Here is a 20,529-nt window from a genome sequence, read left to right on the forward strand (position 1 = left end):
CCAGACATTCTGACGCCAACTATTTTACACTGAGCAGATGTCATGTAGTAAAAATGGGTGCCAGATGCTACAAGCCACATAAGGGTAATTTGTTTAAGAGCTGGCTCAGACTTTTTGCATTCAATTACACTGTATAGTGAGCCTTATACAACCATTTGGGTAATATGGCAAACTTAGATATACATTTTAATGAATGTTGAGTGCATTCAGAAGAGCATGCTACATGCAGGGTGCCCAAGGAATTCATTTATTTGTATGTAATACCTGAAAAAAATCAAATACAGCCAGACAGAGTTTTTGACAGGGATCAAAAATTTAATTAATGCCATCAACTGAATTTCCAAATTGCTCTAGGTGCTGCTGATTAGAACTCGGGGCAGGTGCAAAGTGTCTGTGTAAGTTAAAGAACAGTATTTTTTGCTTCACTGTCTATTTTGTTCCTGCATTTTAGGATGTGAACACCTACCTGTAAGAAAACAAGCTACTGAGTATTCTACTTCTTCCTCTGATGATGAATTTGAATCCAAGCCTTTATTAACACACAAGGTAATCTTGACTTGGAAACAGAAAGATATTTCCTCAGTTGGACTGTATTTAAGAGTTGTCATAGGATTTTGATCTAAAACACACGGCAGTTTCTCAAAGTGAGGACTGGAATGTTTTATCAGTGGAGGTTGTGTGTCATGGAGAGAAAATACACTAAAACTCTCTAAGACAGATGAACGTCAAAATTTCTTTTTTCTCTTTGAATCTTCAATTCCCCCGGGTTACACCGGCATTGACAGAGGACGTCTTAATTTGACAAACAGACATGTTTCACTGAAACCACTTTGAAGCTGCATTCTTAAGTGGCCTTAATACGTAGCCCAACAAGCAAACTATTGAAAAAATTAAACCAAACAGATGCAGATTTCCCTTGGGAAAATACAACTTCATTTAAGAGGCACTGTAAGCAGGTTGCATGGAAAACACTGTGTTTATCCTAATCAGCACGACTGCGTGAGCCACGAAGTCACACCCAGACCCTTGACACCAAAAGGGCCGCCTGCAGACCGGGGTCCCCGAGTCCTAACTCAGTCCTCTGTCTAGCAGGTGGGGTTAAAGTACCAGTGAACTCTTGGTAGCCAGCTCTGATGTGAAGAAACAGAGCTTTTTTTTCCCAAATAGCTCATCAGAAATGTGTTTACCTCTTTCCTGTGAAGGGGGAATATCAGTAAGCAGAATTAATAGTACAAGGTGGCCTTTTGATTTGTTGCCCTTGAGGGGGGGTAAAAAAAGGAAAGCAGAGCAAGAGGCTGCCCAGTACTCTGAAAAAACAGTGGAGCTGAAAGCTAAGTGAGGCTTTGAGTGGAAATCCAGTTGCACAGCTCCAGAGGAACCGAAGTGCCGGGAGGCAGAAGCGCAGCAATGTGTGGCGGCACATCCCGCCAGCAGCTCTGTGTCAGGAGGCGCTGGTATGTCAGAAGTCATCCGTCATCCTTCCTGGTACAGGAAAGACAAGGTATAGTAAGAAAATAATTTGGTGAATTAAATGAAGTTTAGGCAAAATCAAGCAAAGAAGGAAGACAGGGGAGAAAACTGGATAGGAGGAATTCCCAACAGTTTGGGCAGGCGTGGAGACAGGCAGGACCAGGCAGGGGGTGAATGAGCAGCTGCTGCACACGGGCGTTAGCAGTGACTCGGTTCTGATACACGTTCCCCACTCAGCTTGTTTCTCTCTACTGCCTCCTAGCACCTCTTTCCATGCCAGTTCTGGCTGCTATTTTGCCAGTACCACCATTTGTCTCCGGTAAAACTCAGGGAAAATTTTAGTGGCTTCCTGGTTAGGTTTTTTAATCGTCTTATCTATGGTATTTTTTTTTTCATCTTGTGTCACATATTCTGTCTCCTCCAAAATGGGAAAACCACAGCCTTGAAGCACTTCTGGATAGCCTGGGTCAAAGGCAGGATGGAGCAAGCGCAGGCAGCTCCCTCGTCAGCCCTGCACCACGTGCTGCCCCGCTTTCCCGGCAGCAGTGCTGGCTGCCCCACGGAAAGGCAAAAAAACCTCTGTGATGCAGGAGAGAAATGGTATTGGGGAAGGTTTTGTAGGGCTTCAGGTAGTGTCCTGTGATGGCTGTGTCTTTCGGAAACGTCCCTTTTACCATGTTACAAGCAATCCAAAGTGAATTTTACTACTTAGCAGCTACAGCAGTAGAAATAGGTTGAGTTTCCTTGAACTGGTGCTTCCCCTGACCTGTGCCCGGCTTCTTCCCCGATCATGGTGAAGTCTGCAGAAGCCATGTATGCGGGTGGGTTGTATAGAGTCAACTTTATCATTCAGTCATTTTTTATAGACACAGTTGACACTCAGGCTTGCAAAAAGAGCTTGTAATGATTTAAAGTCAATGTAGGCAAATTGCCCCACACACCCTGCAGCAGCTCACCTCACTTGGAGCAGGGGAGTTGGGTTGGACTATCTTGGGAGGTGTCTCCCAACCTCAGAGGTTCTGTTATTCTGGCAAAGGTTTGAGGAAACCTGTAATTGCATACTTACACTTTGATTGCCTTTTTTTTTGGATCTCTCTTTTGTAGGCAAAAAAGGCTCTTAGAAGGAGGAGGAAGCTGGAAAAGGAGACAAAGCAATTGATTAAACAAGAGGAGCTGAAGAGGCTTCACAAAGCACAGGTGAAAAAGTAGCTTTCAGATGTCCCATTTGTCTCCAAGAGTAACTAGTGAGGACAGAGGGTATCCAGTGTGGGCTCTGCACCTCCCCTCGCTCCTCACTGCAGCTCACTGCCTTCTGTGTTGAAATCTCCCCAAACATCAGGAGCAGTGAGATGTATGTGGCAGGGCCTTGCATCTCTATTTGTGACACGTCCACATGTGCCCCGGGAGATCAACATAATTTTGTGATTGTGTATGAAGAACAGGAGGGAATAGTGACTGGCAAAAAGAGAATAATACACTGAAGAGGGAAAGAGATAGAAAGGGGTAACAACGTCAACACCTGAGAATGTAAGAAACTCAGCTATTACCCCTAGGTACTACAGGAGGGTATGAAAATACAGTGATGGTTTTTGTTCTCCCTCTGTCATAACAGTGAAAGTGAACTGTTTTCTTTCTTAATGATGCAAAGTCACTGCACTTTATACAGGCCCTACTCTTCGGGAAATGCTGGAAAAGCTCCGGACTCTGCTAATGATTTATTGTTTCCGATTGCAGCTCAAAGATTTGAGAACGCATTTCTGCACAACTTGATCTCAGACTGTTCTCTCAGGTGGCAAAATTTTCAGGTTTATCTGTTTCACTTATCAGACATACATAATCTATATGCACACATGCACAACTTAATGGCTTATGCGGCCATTAGCACTTTTTGTGTGTGTAGCATAGGGCAGAGAAACCTGAGCTAGATTTAATCTCATTAATTCAGGTTGTAATGGTAATCGAGATGTGATAGTGGGGAGAGCAGGCTTCTTCTGTATCATTATAGCAGGTGGAGAGTTTTGGATGGAGCTTCCACTTGCTACCTCTGTACCAATATTAAATTAAAAAAGAAAACGTAGAAGTTGTTTTTCAGATGTAAATCTGAAATCTCCATTTTTGTAGACTTCACTGCTTTTGCAAAACGTATTACTGAAAAGGAGAGAAATTTTGTGTTTGAACCAGACAGTGGATTTTAGAAAATGCTAGTATCTAGCCATTACTATAAAATCTGTGACAGAATGAAACTCACGGGGAAAAAGAAATAGTATCTTATTTGATCCAAAATAAGAGCAACTATGTTACAGTTGTTATCTGAGAATTCTAAACTACCTCAAGTTAAAATTAGATGCATACGTGCCTTCTCTTATTTTACTGCTTTGTGGAAATAATCAAGTCCAAACTTTTTGAACTATCTTTCATGTTTGTTAGGCTGTTGCTGAGGGTTTGGCTTGGTATGCCCGAACGCAGCCTGAAATGGGAACTGCTGAGCATCTGTCTTTGACAGTTCAACCTTTTAAGGTGTTTCATGCCTATTATCCACATGGCACCTCGGAAAATGATACTTAAAAGGCGATGGACCAGTGAATGTAGAAGTCCTTCCTGAAGTGCCATTGAATTATCACTTCTTGGCTATTAGATCCTTCCTTCCTGTGTCAAAAGTTTGTGAAATATGAAAGCAAAATAAACAACAAAACCCCACAGAGAGCCAAATAGATAGCAAAGCTTTCTAGCTGTAAACCTTCCATATTTATCTGAGCTTTATTCACGTAGCAGCTCAGACTATGTGCCTCTGAATGTCTAAGTATTGACTTTTCACACCTCGCAAGACACAGAAGCATTACGATCTTTGTTTTTCAATTGGAGAGCTAAAGTTCAGAAAAAACTGATGTTCTTCTGGTACCTATGATACTCACATAAAAATGTGGGTAGATACCTAGTGGAATTATTAAATTGCTTAGGCGCCTAATACACTCAGTGAGTTTGCAAATCCTGTGACTCCTCTGAGACCTTTTCAAGCTGTTTCTCTAACCACCGATACCAGCTTTTGTCTCTGAATTTTTAAGCTATGTCTGTAGCTTTTACATCATTACAATTTTGCAGGCGGTCCAGCGCCAGCTAGAAGAACTGGAGGAAAGACAAAGAGCTCTGGAGATTTTTGGTGTCAAACTGGAGAGACAACTAAGAGGAGAATCAGGTAAATGAAGCAGTGTTTGTTTTTTTTGGTGTTTTTTTTTTTTAACCTTTTCGAAGCAGAGTGATTTTCATGATTATCATAGAAACGCAGTTCAGTGCGAAATCTGAAATGAAACAGTAACTGGAAGGATAATAATCATTGTTTATCCTTTTCCCCAAACTGTTAGCTCAAGCACCTTTAAGCTGAATGCGATACGTTTTCTGTTGGTTGTCACAGATTTGCCTTGCTATTTGAACCTGATCTACATTTTTTTCCCCCCATTTTTAAAAATCCCATCCTGAGCTTAATTTCATCTTCTGGAGGGAACCAGTGAGCTGTATCTCAGTTACCAAGCCAGCAGCAGCCCGTGCCTAGTAACAGAGTCCTTAATGACTTCTCCCGGAGTGTGAAATGCCATTAATACAATTAGAGCCGGTGGCCATGCTATAGCAACAGCAGCATGCAGGCATAGAGACCTCAAGCACACAGCTTTTCCCCCAGCGGGGAATCATCCTGGCCCCGGTTGGAGGCAAGGTTTGCCCTCGCTGGAACCGGGAGCGCCGAGCGGGAAGGACTGCGGCGTCCCCCGGCCGTGCGGCCTTGCGCGTGGGGTGAGCTGGGGACACCTCCCGCGGAGCCACAGCGCGTCTGGGGGCTCCTGCCAGGCTCCGCACGGCGCTGGGACCGCGAACCCTGCGGGGAAGGGGCTGCAGAGGGGCTGTGCTTCCGTCCTGAAAGGGCTCGGGAGCCCACAGCCCGATTGCAAACGTGTCCCTACCGCTGGATTACAGACCTGAACCTTGTGCTATCATGACAACACTGAGAGCCTAGATGTGTTTAGACACCCGATCTTTCTGTTGCCTTAGCGCGGCAACCCAGCACAATCTCCACATGCTGGCTTTTTAATGCCATATTTCTTAGCAGTTATCCCCCCTATTCTCACACTGAACTAATCAGTTTAGCAAGAGAGCATTTGCCCAACCTTTTATACTTATTACTAATTTCCTATAATTGATAGTGCCAGCCTATTTCAAATGTTAATTAAAGGGCTAGCATTTTTTTTTCTTAAATGAAAACATAACCTTTTATCAAATGGCAGCCACCTTACTGCCTGTGAGAAAGTCTGCTAAAAAACTTTGGAGTGTTAGCTTTTTTCTTTACCGCTGAGTTGTGTAAGCGTTGTATTTTTTAAAAAAAAACTTCAAAAATATAGAGGGACAAGAGGCTTCCAGCTCTTGGGATAGACACTGAATACCAGGATAAATGGCCTAAAGCCACCTCTTGTTTTTGCTGTTTTGACAATCGCATTTCCTAAAGAAGGCTGTCTGCCAAGAGATTGATGCTTCTCATTCTCTTCCCATCCTTAGTAATTGGATTGCCCTCATTAAGGTGAAAGCACTACTTTTTCTCTGTTGATTGTTTGTGTGTAGGTGGCTAGTTACAAATAGGACAGATACTGAAATATAGGATGTTGCTGTCTCTCAGTAGAAAGCACAAAGCCATAAGTTTCCCAAACAAAATGTGAGTGCTTTGTTGCTTGTAATAACAGAGGTGTAATCATGCAGGAATTGGTGAGTTTCATATTCTGTTCAACCTTCTTAAAAATAATGAGCATTATTGTTTAATGAATGACCAGTGTTTATTAGGTTAAATTGTATTTAAGCAGGTCTGCGCTTATGCAATTCAAGTGATTTAATAGGTATTATTAAGGTAATTAGAAAACGATCACAGTTCAGCAATAATATTGAGCTGCAAAGGTTGTGAATAACCAAATTTAGAGACAGGCCTGCAAACACTAGTCTTCAGTGACATTTACGCAACTCTCCTCTAATAATTCTGTAAGCCCGGGGTGAATGGCCCCTTTGTGAGGGGAGTTATTCATTAGCTCCTCAACTGAATTAGAAGAGAACATGCGTGGGTGCGAAACAACTGCCATGAAGACTGATGAGCAAAATGAGGCTTTGATGATCTTCTAATTGTAGTGACAACAATTCATGCGTTTAAAAAAAAAAAAAAAAAAAAGAAGAAAGAAATAATATCAGTCCTGCGAATAATTTTTCATGCCGGTTATTCCCTTTATTCTGGTTCAAAATACCAAATAATAAATCACTGACGTACCATCGCTTTGTTTTCCGCTGACATTTGTGGAGGCTTATGGAGATCATCTGCCTACAAGAAAATACAGAAATAAAAATCTCAAAACACGTTTTCCACTGAAATTAGCATAATGGATCAGTTGACTAAACAAATCATGAGGAAAGATGGTAAAGAAGAAAATCTGTGTTGAGAGAATGTTAAGAAATCACTTCATGTTTTAGAAGGTGAACAAATATCTGCACCTGTTGCAGCTAGTTTTTGGTTTCATAAGGAGCACATCCGAGGTTTTCAGTAGAGTCAGAAGAAATCAGTTGAAAACCTGAAGGAATAAGGAATATGAGGTTTAGCTATTCCTAAAAAGGTGCAGGCTGGCGGAGCCCCCTTTACTTGTGACTGCTGTACAGAGGGAAAGCCTAGCATCCCTCTGGAGAACAGAAGGTTGAAGTTTTGAGAACAGTGTTCAGTAAATACTTCTCTGCAGCCTGTCATTCCCTCAGAGGTGATGAGAATGTAAATAGTTACAATGTAATTAGAAGAATATCAGACTTTCAGACAGGATCTAGGTTAAAGGAGACTTGGGTAAACCAGAAGGAAAGTTTTGCCTTAGCAATGCTGTTAGAAAAAGCCAGCATGGCTCACAAAACTGACTCCCAAATTGTTTTCCCTCTAACCTTTAAACAGGTCTGTGCTGTGTTAGGCAAAAGGCTTCACTGGCTTGTTCTGTCCTTGCAAGGCATAAAGCACTCCATCAGACTTTAATATCTATTAACATTATTATTAACAACCATTTGAAAAGCTCGGGGGAAAAAATGCCCCGGGGGACACCTGGGTGGCATTCTGTGGGATGGAGAAGGAGGAGGAACAAGGGCTATTTTTATTTCAGCTTGCACCGAGGATTTTGCTAAAATTTTTGCCAAGTGCGTTACTCTTTGCCTACCTCAATCAACCTGTGATACACAGTCTATTATTAGAGATACCGAAATGTTAAAAGAATATATATTTGCCTAACCAAGAAAACAGCAAAAAGGGAGTAGTAACTGTGTGTGTGTGTGCAGGACATGCATACCTGCAATTGCAGTGTTTTTGCTGACAGTAAGATAGATTCAATTTTGACGAAAACTTCTGGTGGTGGCATACAAAGACCTAAGGCTCTGAATACTAATGCTGCATCCCTGCACTGGATCTGTGAAAAGCCACCATTGGCATGTCCCAGTGAGAAGTGCTCCAGCAGTCACTCTGAGAAGACATTTTTTATCACCGCTTGCTGACGTGGAAGATCCCACAGGACCACATCCATTACTGCCAAGTTTTAATGGAATTGGGCAGAAATCAGACTAAGATTGCTCTGCCCTCTCCTGCTGCTTTATCCTCCCATTTCATGGTGACTTCAGATTGGGATCAAATCCTGATGAGAAGTCGCAGAACGACACCCAAGCTGTCACGGCTCCTGTCCTCAGCGTGGGGGCCCATGGAATTCCTCCGTCACTGGCAGGAGGTGACCTGGGCTCTCTGGGATGAGTCCCTGCTGAAGGCACACAAATGGGCTGGTGATCCCAAACACCCAGCAACTTTCCTTCTGCTCAGGAAGGCGGCTAAAGGGCTGCACTGGACAAGACCATGGCTGCCCAAAGGAGATGGGCTTTAAATTGCTGTTCTTGAGTGGAGTCAGACCCGGGCTTTGATGTTAAAGTGAGAGGCAGCTGAAGCAGTAGGGGCAAGAGGAAAATTCTTGGGGCCGAGGACAAAACGCATTTCAAAATGCCAACAGAAAGGCATCCAAATCGCTGCTGAGCTGTCCAGGACACTGGTTATCTCTCCACATGGTAACCTAGTTTAATGATACTCTTGTAATTGTCATCAAGCTCATCTCTGGAGCTTGAACTTGAGACCTTTGATCTTAAATTTCAGTGCTCTCAGTCATCTGAAATAAAGGTGCAGTCCTCTTGAAGTAGAAGAAATCACTTATGTCTCCATCCATACGAAATAGCCAGGTTGGTTTATGGGGGTTTTCTGCCTGGTTTTCTGGCACTGAGGAGGAAAGAGCTGTGCCCCCCTGCCTGCTGGCGGCACCTCCTTTTGCTCTGCCCCAGGTCCCACACGTGGCAGCAGCGTGGTGGGGCGTGCAACTGCTTCGTGCTGAGGCAGGAGCACGGGCTGGCTGTTGGTTTCATGCTTCTAAAGGGGTCAGCGTGTCACCAAAATTGTAACCTCAGCCCGGAGTAGCGTAAGATATTTTCCTCCTGCGAGCGATGGCTGTTTTGTGGCAGCAGATGGCGGCTGGGTAGAGCAGACGTTGTGGGAGGTGTGTTTGCAGTGCTAGTGCTGCTGCTGTGAATCTCCATCAAAGGGTGGTGAGGTGGTTTTGTTTTGTGAAGAAAATGAATGGAAAATGTGAAGTGATGAGGGTGTTTAAAAGGACAGCAAGGAAAACAAATACATATGTGATCTGACTTGCCACTTGAAAACACCCAGGGGTTCTTCATTGCCAAAGATTTTTGTACAGATGGCACACAGAAGCCGTAAAGGCCTTCACCTGGTGAAAGAGAAATGCATCCTCCTCTTCAGCAAGGCAGGGGCAATCTGTGAGCTCCTTGGGGGAGAGACCATCTCATGTTTCGTGTCTGTATAGCGACCACCAGTGATGGCCTGGTCCAAAGTGTTACAAAATCACCCAGTAATAATAGATTTGTCCTGTCCCACAGCCTTTCCTGTCATTCAAAGCAGATGCACATTTAGAGGCCAGTTGGTAAATGAATTTGTAGAGGATTTGATTGTGCGTCTGATGCCCTCTGGAAGCAGGGACTAAGGTGACACGTGCCAGCATGTACGTTCTGAAGTCCGACTGTGTTAGCGGAATGTCCGTTTATACATATGGTTCAGCTGCTGGAGTCCAGAATCAACAGAAAAACTGTGTTATCAAAGGCAGAACTAACAGAAAGAAAATGCCATTAAAAAAGGAAAATCTATAGGATTATTTGAAAGAAAATACTTCTAAACTGAAAGTGTTTTAAAATCTAATGCATCTTTAACTGCAATAAGCTACAACGTTCACCCAAATGAGACAAGAATGTTGTTATACCTGTTATACCCAGACATCACTGATGTAGGTTACGTACAGCAAAAAAATCTACATTTGAACTGATCTTGGCTTACAAATGAGGACTATTTAAAGTGAGCTTAAGTGGCAAGAGCGTTGGAAGGAAAGCTGGTAATGCACACTTAAGTCTCCTATTTTAAACAGATTCAGGCACAAAGGATGAATCTCAGATGCTACATGAATGGTTTGAGCTGGTCCTGGAGAAGAATAAATTAATGCGTTATGAGTCTGAGCTTCTGATTATGTAAGTAAGAACAAGCGTTAGTACTAAAGATGGGGAAGGGAGAGGGGAAAAGCGTGCTCACAATACACCCGAACACCTCGATGTGTGCTGCAGCAGTTTGAGACTGGCATGGAATAAATGTATCAGAATAGCTACAATCTGGTCTGAACACAGACTTTCAGCCGAGCCCTTCTCGTCCTTCCCTCTCATAGGGGTTCAATTATTTCAATTCCATATGATACTCTAACCAGTATAGCATATATAGGTGCTCTGCCTTTACATAATGAGGATCTAACGAACACTGGGGCACTTTCTCCTGTGGAAGAAAAATAGTCCGACAAGTTTATCTCAGTTTTGACTGGATATAGGAGAAAAGATCTAGGAACTCACTACTGTGATGAAACGAGCAGAACCACCAAGCAAATAAAAACTGTCTCAGATGCCACTGTTTGTGGTTGATGGAAACTATGCTGGCTGTAGCTCCCTCACCTCGCCTCCTTGGAAATGCAGTCAACAGATAGGCGGAGGTGACTCTCATTTATTTTCTCCACTATTTCTGGGTAATGTGGGAAGGCGATGAGAGCTGCAGCAGTCATTACTCACCCCTGGATTTCACACCAGTGCAAGCTGCTCGTTGCCATTTATCATTTCCATATCACTCAGCCCCACATGTGTGCAGAGCTGCAGCCCAGCCACTAGCTCCAGCTGCACCCCAGTTTCTCCCAGCTGTGCTGATGCTGCCAGGGGCCAAATCTCTTCTTTCCCCTTCAGTTGTCATTGGGCCTTGTGGGTAGTAATGCTTCCTGCTCACACTGTCTGCAAAGCAGAGTTAAAAAGCAAAAGCCATCTGCTTTTATCACTGCAGGACACAAAATGTTGTCTGGCTGTGTTCACATGTGTTAATTCCCTTCCTCGGGCCGTTGCTGTGCAGAGGGCCTGGCAGGGCCCTTGGTGTGTGAGAGCATGTAGCCCTATCCAGGATCACGTTGTGGGTGCCACCGACACATCGCTGCTGGTCAAAGCCTGAAGTGTTGCAACGTGTGAGGGATCTTAATCTGATGCATCACGCAGAAGGTGGTAGTGGTACTTCTGGTGTAGCCGTGGCAATGTAGGTACAGGCAAGGCTTTTAGCCTTGACTGCCCACGAGGAGAAAATACTGGAAAAATAGAACACAGTCTCTTGGTTGAAGTAATATTAACATATGTGTGTCTACTGAAAAAAAAGCTTTATTTTTTAACATACCTTTTATTGTACCTAGAGCCCAAGAGTTAGAACTGGAGGACCACCAAAGCAGGTTGGAACAAAAGCTGAGAGAGAAAATGGCCATTGATGGTAAGTCAAAGGCACTCTAGCCCACAGTGACAGTCCAAAAAGGACCAGAGTGTCTGAGGCTCTTCCCCCTGTGCTCTTCTGGGTGCTGCTCAGCCAGCAAAGTGCAACTTGTGAGATCTCCTCTGCCTTCTAGACAGCTAAGCGGGCCTGTGCAGTTTTACACTGAAATGGATCAGAAGGAAGCACTGGCACATGTAATTCCAGTAACTGTGCTGTGCGGGCAGCAGCACCCAGCTAACCTGCGATGATGGCCAGCACTGCAAAGTCGTTTTTTCAACCACCTAAACACGAGAGGTTATCTGCTTTTACGTTAATTGTAGCATTGCTGGCTACTGCAGTATTTTGGAACGGCTTTTAGGTACTTGGGATTGCAGTTTCAGCTTGTGCTTTCATTTGATGTTAGAACAGAGAACATGGGGAAAAGGAATGCAGGGAGAAGGGGGGTTACACAGCACTGAATACCCCAAAATATTCTGTTGCATTCTAAACATATGGATTGTAAGTGATGGCAATTTTCAATACTTTTTCTGGAAAACACTTTCCATTTTCTTACAGGTACTATTTTTCATGGTTGGGCTTTTTACCTTGTATAAACTAAATTTAAACTCCAGCTTAAATGTTTTTATAAACAAGAAGTGCTCTTCCTACCCCTTGCAGTCTAAGTCTTGTTAAAAGATTTGCTCTAGATATTAGGAGCCTTATTGGTCAACCTTAAATGGCCGAAACGCTGGAGACATTTTCCCTGAACGGTAACATGAAAAATATTAACTGCTATTGACTTAATTTGTCATTGGCTCTAATATTAATTCAACCCGCACACCAACAGTTAAAATGCAAAGTGTAACAACAGTGATCTGGATTTTAACCTCCTGGTTTTTGATCTTTTAGATAACCTTAAAGATGAGATGGATCTGAATGAGGAGGATGAAATTTTTACTGAGATGATGAAAGTGGTTGAAGAAAGGGACAAACTCGTGTCTACCTTAGAGGAGCAGAGAGTGAAAGAAAAAGCAGAAGACCAGCACTTTGAAAGCATTGTATTATCCAGAGGCTATCAGCTGAGCAGGATTTAAACAGCCACATGCAAATAAACATGATTTCAGCAATATTTGTAATCATGGAGGTACAGTCTTCTGAAAATGAAGGAATTCATATTTAATATCAGTTTATTTGGGAAACCTGTCATTTTGTTATCAAAAGCTCTTCAGCAGTTCTTTTGCTCATACTGGAGTGAGTCATTTCACTATCACTTAAAGGATCACCAAACAGAGAATAGGACTGAATTTAACTTGTCTGATGGGCATCAGGGTCTGTGAAAGGGGAAATCAGAGCTCTGTTGTTTTCTTGGAATTTTATTTTAATGCTGAGAATAGAGTTCCTGAGAAACACGATGACATCATTTAGTATTTTTGAGATTGCATTGCTTCCATCTGTCTGAATCTGTATGTGTTTTTTGTTAATATTTTGGTACAGCCAACCCATGTTGAGCTACTTAAAGGTCAGAAAGCAAGCATCTCATAAAAACAAGGTTAGTTTTTATTTCTGGTGGAGGAAGGGTTGTTTGACCGATAACTACATAGAAGCACTCATTAAAACTGCTGTAAATGCAATGTCAGAAATTAATTTTCCAGGTATTTGTAAGTTTTAGTGCACTGTATTTTTGATCAAGAAGTTAAAGCAATATTAAATCCCTACATTTTGTAAAATGGTAAGGGATTATCAAAGGAGTGACTACCCTCAAGACTGTTACACGCTCAAAAAAGCTTTTGTATGTCACAGATTAAGGTCTTCTCTAAAATATGCTAAATGATAATTTAAAAATAGTAATCCAGACTAACATCACAAATAGTATCATAGCATGTGATGAGTGGTGTAGCAGTTAAAGATCTCCCTGAGAATAATTTCTCAAAAGGATTCCAAAATAAATGGTGAGTTTGCAATATCAACTTTTGATAGAAAAAGTCGTAGGTATATTTAAAGAAGGTTTATCCTGCTGCTCAAGAACATGTTTGCATATTTTTTGATTAAAGGAACTATCTCTTTTTTGTACATGCATTTGTAGATACTGGCAAAGCGGATGTGCAGAAATTCTCCTTGGTATTTAGTGTAATATAAGTATTTTCTTAAATCTGAGATAATCCTGCAATTTAAGATTGGTAGCATCCCCAACTGTATGTTTGATGCACTACATTTTCAAACTGAAAAAACATGGAGAAACTGAAAGACTGTTTCTTTTCGGATATCATTTTACCTCCTGCTCTGAGAAGATTTGATGTTCTCATTATTTCCTGACTGGTGCTAATTTGCAGCGGTTGCCTATGGTACAGCCAAAGCTTGAAGCATTCCTCTTACAAAAGTTTTAAACTAAGAACCTCTTGGTAAGTACTTGTAGGGTAACAGACACACTGGATCCTGTCACAGTAATTTATGAATGATCTTAAGTTTTTGCTGTATTGTAAGAAATTCAAAATACCCTTTCTAAAGATAAAAGCAAGATTTTACTGTTGACCACAGAAAAATAATATACCTCTCTTGGTGCAAGGAATATACTATTGTTCTGCAATATTTATGTATTTATATTTATTTATTAGACTGTTTAAAGAAGGTAAGAGTGTCTGGTTACATTTTACAGTTTGGATGTTGTCTCTGATTTTGATTGATGAATGTGTATTTCTGACAGCAATGAATAGGTGAAGCTGTGCATAGTAGATAGCTTTATCAACCTGGTAAATAATTAGTAATAAAATATGAATTAAGATTTTTAAACAACAGTTTCAGTTACCGTAACTTGAAGGGATACCTTTGAAACATAGCATATAGGGCTTTAACAATATTAATTTCTCTTTCATTGCAGTGAAAAGGCATAGCAGAATCCTTAAATATCTTCCAAATTACCATCAGACATATTTTTTTTCCTGTCATTCCTAGGCTAAGCATACCTGATCTTCAGATTACGTTTTTATTGAGGTGGATAGCAGCGATTGATTTTTTTTAAAAAGTAAGTCTGTTACTTAAGATCCTCACAAAGTAGGAGCAGGCAGGGCAGCAATAAATATTTTAATTTTCTCTGTTGATATCTGCTGGTATTTCCAGTTTTGTGGAGAAAATTTCTGGATTTTATCACTGTTTGCAGAAGCCTCATGTAATCCCATAGAACAAGACGGTCTAGAACATATCTATCACAGTTTTCTGTAAAAAAAAAAAAAAAAAAAAAAAAATGCTTTCAGAGTATTTATTAAATGTTTTAAAGCAGAATTCTTAGTGCTTTGCACAGAAGAGAATTAGCAGACACCTCCAGTTATATCGGTCAAAGATTGGTTTGTTCACCTCACTTTTACAATCTGAAAAGTCCTTAGTGTTGCTGCTGTGCAAAGAGGAAGAGGACGGGCACATTCAGAGAAATATGCTGCCCCTAGTCCTGAGGAGGAGATTGCTCTCCTCTCCCGAAGTGCAGCCTGCTTCCCCAGGGGAGATGCCTGCACTGCAGTCAGTCGGGTTCAGGTCGCTGAACTGTATATTAGCCCTGAGATTTCAGTTTACAGCAGATACCTGTCGGGCTACAAAACTAAATGCAAAAGGGTGTTTTCCTTTTAGCTCCAAAGATTTGAGTTCTTGAGACTATTACAGTCAACAGAAGGTGAGGCCATCAGCATCTTACGGACCTCAGAAATATTCTTTGCTAAAAAGATACTTTTCTGGATGCCATGTGGTCTTAACACACGCTTCACCCAAAACTCCGTCTGCGCTTGGGAGGGAGAACCTGTCAGGCCACTGTTACCCTGCCTGATATTAAGTACCTCACAAGATTAGAGCCAAAAATGCACTGGGCAAGTGATTTAGAAAAACAATAAACTCTTAAGTCATTTAAAGCAGCTCTTCAGATATCATAAGAGTAGAGAAGGAGGGAAAAAAAAGGAGAAGCTATGTGCACTGTTCACAGGTCAATTTAATGTGATTGGCTTGTATTAGACATGTATTTAAACACTGGTTTGGTTACAAGTCTTGCTGCTGAATCTTTTCTGTAAAATGACTCACTAACATCATAGATTTGTTAATTTTTAAGTCCTTGGCACTGTCATTGTTGGGTATAATGGGATGTGCTGGAACGTATTGACTATGTGTAAATGGGCTGGATGTGAGCAATTTTGTATTTGAAAAAATAAAATTATATCTCACTCTCTGAAGTCCCTGAATCATTTTCATAGTAATTTCTTTCCACCAATATCTACAGTGTAATAACGTGTCTAGGAAAGATCTATAAGTAAGAAATTATATGTTTCTTAATATACTGGTAAGTAAATCACACTGTCTCACAGTTCACAGATTCATTTTATTGTTTAGGAATAATGACACCCTGAGGTTAGAGGGCATTCAACTCTACCTTTAACACAAGAGCCTGCAAATGCCATGAGATCAACTACTCCCTCACATTCTTACAGAGGAATTCACCACCTGTTTTCCTTAGGCATGATATAGGAATTAAATCAGTTCCTTGAAGACTTGGAAAAGTGTCACTGAATGGATCACTAAGAATTGGTGATCAGAATCTTAATTGCCAATTTTCAAATTCCACTAACTTTACTTCTGTTAGGTCATCTCATTTTGTTGCTTTCTACCAGGGGGAGAGCCTTACAGAGCAAGACAAGGTGCTGCTCGACATGAGAGGAGTGGATAAGCAAGATCTGGGCTTTCGTTAGTGCCTGTATCCTCGTTCCCTGCTCAAGTGACTCTGAACTGATGGATAGTTCTCTCCTCTTCACAGGACAGATGGACAGCTGCTTCTCCTGAGAGGTCAAGGTAATTTTTTTGTCATATTTCAACTGAGGTCTGTCTCCTACTGTCACGCATTTTCCCTTCCATGTTGTGTGTGTCAGAGCAGATGGACATGGTGGTGGCCCCTCTGAAAGTACCACACATGCATTCTCAGGACTGCATGGGAATGACCTGCCTGCTAGGTTTATTGGAAGCAATACATCAAACTTATTCACGTTCAAAACCTTGCAGCCATGCTGAATTCTCACCCAGCTGTTCAAAAGCTGGGGGACTTGGCTGGCCCAGGAGCAGGATGTGGGTAGAAATACCACTGCAGGAATCAACTGAGGTGCTTTGAGGCATTCCCCTCCCATTCACAGCACACACACACACGCCCCTTGTTCCTTCTTCAAAGATCATAGGGCTAAAAAAACGCAATTGCACAAGAAGTTAATGAAAAGGATTTTATAAGTCATTGCTTGAGTCATGATCAATCCATTTGCCCCCAAGGTAAAGGAAGGCCTCACTAATTTTTCGGGTATTTGGCCAGGTTTCTCTGGGCACAGGCAACAAACCTAGAGGTCTTGTGCTTTCGTTTTAGCCCAGTGCATATTTGATTGCAACTAAGAATTTCACTTCAGCAGTCTCTTTCCAGAAAGATAGGCTGTTTTCTTTTCTTTGTTTGAGCAAATAACAGGGCGTGGTTTAGCAGATTGGAGATTCTGTGTCTTTTAAGACTGCTGCTGCTAAGATCTAAAGCTGTCCTTGCTGGGTTTTGCATGAACCATAGAGTTTTTGCGCAGTTCAGCGCGGTGGGTTTGCCGTGTTAGCATGCAAACACTATCCCTGGAGTCTTCATGGCAGCCACATCTCGTGAACTTTGTGACGAGTAAGGTATTTGCTGGATTTCGCTACAAAAAATACATTGCCATTTTTAGGAATCTGGCTGGAAATACTCTGATACTTTTATGAAGCTATGTTAATTTATTATTTGTTACTTATTCAAAGAGAAGATTCTTATCCCAAAGAAGTTACAAGCTGAGTAAAACACACAGCTCTGTTTTAAATTCAAGCATAAGCATATGCTCAATCTTAAATTCACCTTGTGAGCAGGAGACAAAGTTATCTTCAAGTCCAAGTTTTAGATGGTGGTGGCAATGAAAATTTGGACCCCCTCTACCCCGATACTGATGCTTTCTGCTGCTGTAATGTAGCCACATTGGGATGGTCAGTCAACCCTGGGCCTGTCTTACAGGGTCTGAAATCAGATGCAGCAAAGTCCTTTGGGACGTGCAAATGTTCCTGTATGAGTATGGAATAAGAGATGTGGATGGACAAAGGCCAGCAGTGTGGCTGTGCTTTAGCCTGCTCCCTGCACTGCCTTGCCCAGCACGGGGCGGAGGTGGCCACTGCCCGCAGCCTCGTGAAGAGGAGTGGGGCTTCCTGGTGGAATCCAAACCCTCGTTCCTGCGGGGCAGGGCTGGAGGCCGCCGTGCTTCCCAGCCTCCCAGGGTGCCAGCGGTGGCCACAGCCTCACCTCACCTGGGGAAGCAGGTGCCTGGCGTGTCTTGCTCAGACACGTGCAGGAGCACCAGGTCCCGCCAGAGATCTCTTCTCCAGGGATTTTGGGGCACTCTCTGGAAAATCCTGATCAGGAAATAGATGTTAAACATCCACAAGTAACCTGTATGGAAAAGCCTTCTTTTCTAAGCAGGCTCTCTTCTACTGCTGTTAACTATTACTCAGGGTGGGGCGGGCACGTTCAGAGTTAACCACACAAAGGTGACAGGACAGGAGAAGGCTGACTGCGAGTACTCAGAAAAAGGGTAGACTTTGGTCTAGTTTTGTTCTTCCTGAAGTCAGTGGTGTTACTGTAGGCAATCGCAGCAATAGCAGTAGGTCGATAGAGCATTTTTGAAAATTCCATTTCCATTCTTTAAATGACTGGACAGTCAGAAGGCTGGAACAGAGGTACACCTAGCAGAGAAGTGTTAGGAGAAAACTCTAATAATTTATTGTACAGCCTTTAGAGCTTGGCTGCTACAGTGCTCTTTCTTACTAGCCTAGCCCATGGTCGGTGTGTTATGTACTCCGCCTCTTCTGCCTCATTTACAAAGTAAGACTTTAGTTTGTGATCGTTCTGAGTCGCGTAGTAAAAGAAATAAAAACCAGGTGCACATGGACAGATGTGAAGGTGAATAAGAATTATTTGAAGTATGTGGATTTAGCTTGCTTTTATTGCCTGGCAAAAGTATATATGTGATCAGGATGCAATTAATTTGAGCTACTGGTTGGCTCATCTGCAAGAACAAGGCGCTGACAGGGAGCACGGTGAGAGCTCTTGTGCTCTGCTCCAGAATTCTAGATGCCAGATGCAGTGGGGCCAGCCCGCACAGCAGCCTGCTGACTACTGTGTCCTGTGCGGGGGATCGTGGAGCACGATCATGAAAGTATTCAATTATCAAATATAAAGCAGAGTAAAAACACAGCCAAACAAAAATCCCCGCTGAATTTCTACTACTGCAGCTTTTATTTGTGGTTAAAATACTGTATGAGTAAGAGCTAGGCATTTAAAGTCAATATTCCTGTATCTTTCATATCTTAGACCTTATGCAGACCTGTAAGGCCCTTTGTGCTGAATGCAATGCTAATTTAAGGTCATATATCCCCAGATCAAAAGAAAAGTAGCACATGTAGTTCTAAATTTAAGATACGGGGGAAAAAAAAGTTGTAACAATCCTCAAAGAGAGACATCCTAAGTGGAAAAACACAGCAATATGTTATACTCAAAGAACTGCAAATAAATTCTGAGAGAAACCCATAAAAAACCCCAACCAGTAAACTTAAGTCTGTCTGTTGCTTTAGCATTATTAAAGCACACAGTATTTGTTTCCAGATCTGATAAAGTTGATTTTAAACACATTAAGGTTAATTTAAAATTTATTTTCTCCTGGTGATTTGAAACACCCATAGCTCATGAGTCTATTAAATAAGTAGCATTGCATTTGTCATTAATTTACATATACTGAGTGTAGTCAAATAGGAAAGAAAGCTGCTCGGTCTTTTCAGCTATTTTGTGTGAGACTTGGCATGTTGAATTCTGACTTTCCCGTACTGCACAACCCAGCACCCATTACTGTTCATTAGGTATCTCACTTGTTCTTTCTGCCTTTAACACAAACGTAGTGGTACAAAGGCAAGCAAACTTGTGCTTGCCAAAATGCCATCTCTTCTCCTGTGCCCACAAAATTCTATATTGACATCTACCTATAGTCACTTGGGTCCAAATGGAGATTGAGTTGGGTCATTGCTCGGTTTGTAAATGCCACAGATTCACATGCATAAAAAAAAGGCTTGACGTGTTTGTTTCTCCTTCTTTTGAAGTAGTCTTTTATTATGTTCCTAAAAATTATTCACAACTGTTCATCTCCTATTTTGTACACTGGGTGAGTAGCACCTCTGTAAAAAGAGAGTGATGCGTGAGATTTGGACTGCTCTGTAGACAACAGCCCCTAGACACAATCCGTGCCACGGGTCAGAGAGCAAATGTAGGGAAAGGAGAGCTTGTGCTAACGGCCTGGGCTCCTTCCTGCTTTTAACTGATGGCAGTATGGATGAATAAAGTTTTTCTCCAGGGCATATACTAACTACATGCAACAAATAGGCATTGATGTCTACCTCCCATCAGGCTAACCGATGTTACCGGCTTGTAAAAACACAACAATTATTAGCTGATTTAGAAATATCCTCATGGTAATTTCATTTCACTTATTATATCTAATGGATAGCTAGATATTTGCATGAAGTGTGTGTGGCTTTTTGCCTGAATTGTTAATCGAGTGATTAAGTGGTAAGTGAACGGAGTGCATCCAGATGACATTAATGCTGTTCCAGCACTGGGTGCCTCCTGAACCAGTCACAGCAAATTATCAGTTTTAAAGATACTTCTCTCTGAAGATACTCATCTGCAACTCAAAGCAGAGTTGGTACAGGGAATCCATCACGCTCAGTCCCCTTTCTGTCGCACTGGCTTTTACACTGGTCTGACTACAGTCACTGGTTTCTCTCGCAGAAGTGCCCGTGGCGGTGCCCACCGCCTCTGACCGCAGATGGAGCCGAGACGTGCAGGCAGAGGAGCTGCCCTGCAAAATGTGCCCGGGACTGACATGTATGCAGTAAGCTTGAACTTGGGCAGAGCCGCCCTGGTACCCGAGCTGTTCCGCGGGGGCTGGCCGCAGGGTGCAGGAGCACCTGCCGTCCCTCCCCGTCCCTCCCCGGCGAAGAGCCGCGGGCTGGCCGAGCCCTGCTCCTGCCGGCCCACACCTGCGCTGGGCTTCCCGCACCAGGTTGCCCCCGGCCCCCGCCGCTGCCGGGCGCTCTCCTTC

At 42.5% G+C, this 20,529-nt stretch overlaps 1 protein-coding gene and 1 long non-coding RNA gene across 2 annotated transcripts in view; both read left to right on the plus strand.

Annotated features, from left to right (window-relative positions):
- Nucleotides 1-15,562, plus strand: part of MICAL2 (microtubule associated monooxygenase, calponin and LIM domain containing 2) — a 124,605-nt gene extending 109,043 nt beyond the window's left edge. The window contains exons 30-35 of the mRNA XM_026850856.1: nucleotides 452-546; nucleotides 2,575-2,667; nucleotides 4,570-4,663; nucleotides 9,981-10,080; nucleotides 11,319-11,392; nucleotides 12,281-15,562. Of these exons, the coding sequence (XP_026706657.1) occupies nucleotides 452-546; nucleotides 2,575-2,667; nucleotides 4,570-4,663; nucleotides 9,981-10,080; nucleotides 11,319-11,392; nucleotides 12,281-12,465 (641 nt within the window). The 3' untranslated portion in view covers nucleotides 12,466-15,562. The remainder of the gene's footprint in view (nucleotides 1-451; nucleotides 547-2,574; nucleotides 2,668-4,569; nucleotides 4,664-9,980; nucleotides 10,081-11,318; nucleotides 11,393-12,280) is intronic.
- LOC113481332 overlaps nucleotides 1-20,529 on the plus strand; it is a 658,441-nt gene that overhangs the window by 148,644 nt on the left and 489,268 nt on the right. The gene's annotated exons all lie outside the window — the stretch shown is intronic.

Source organism: Athene cunicularia (genome assembly GCF_003259725.1).
Source record: "Athene cunicularia isolate RWA chromosome 5 unlocalized genomic scaffold, athCun1 chr5_part3, whole genome shotgun sequence".
NCBI classification, from domain to species: Eukaryota; Metazoa; Chordata; class Aves; order Strigiformes; family Strigidae; genus Athene; species Athene cunicularia.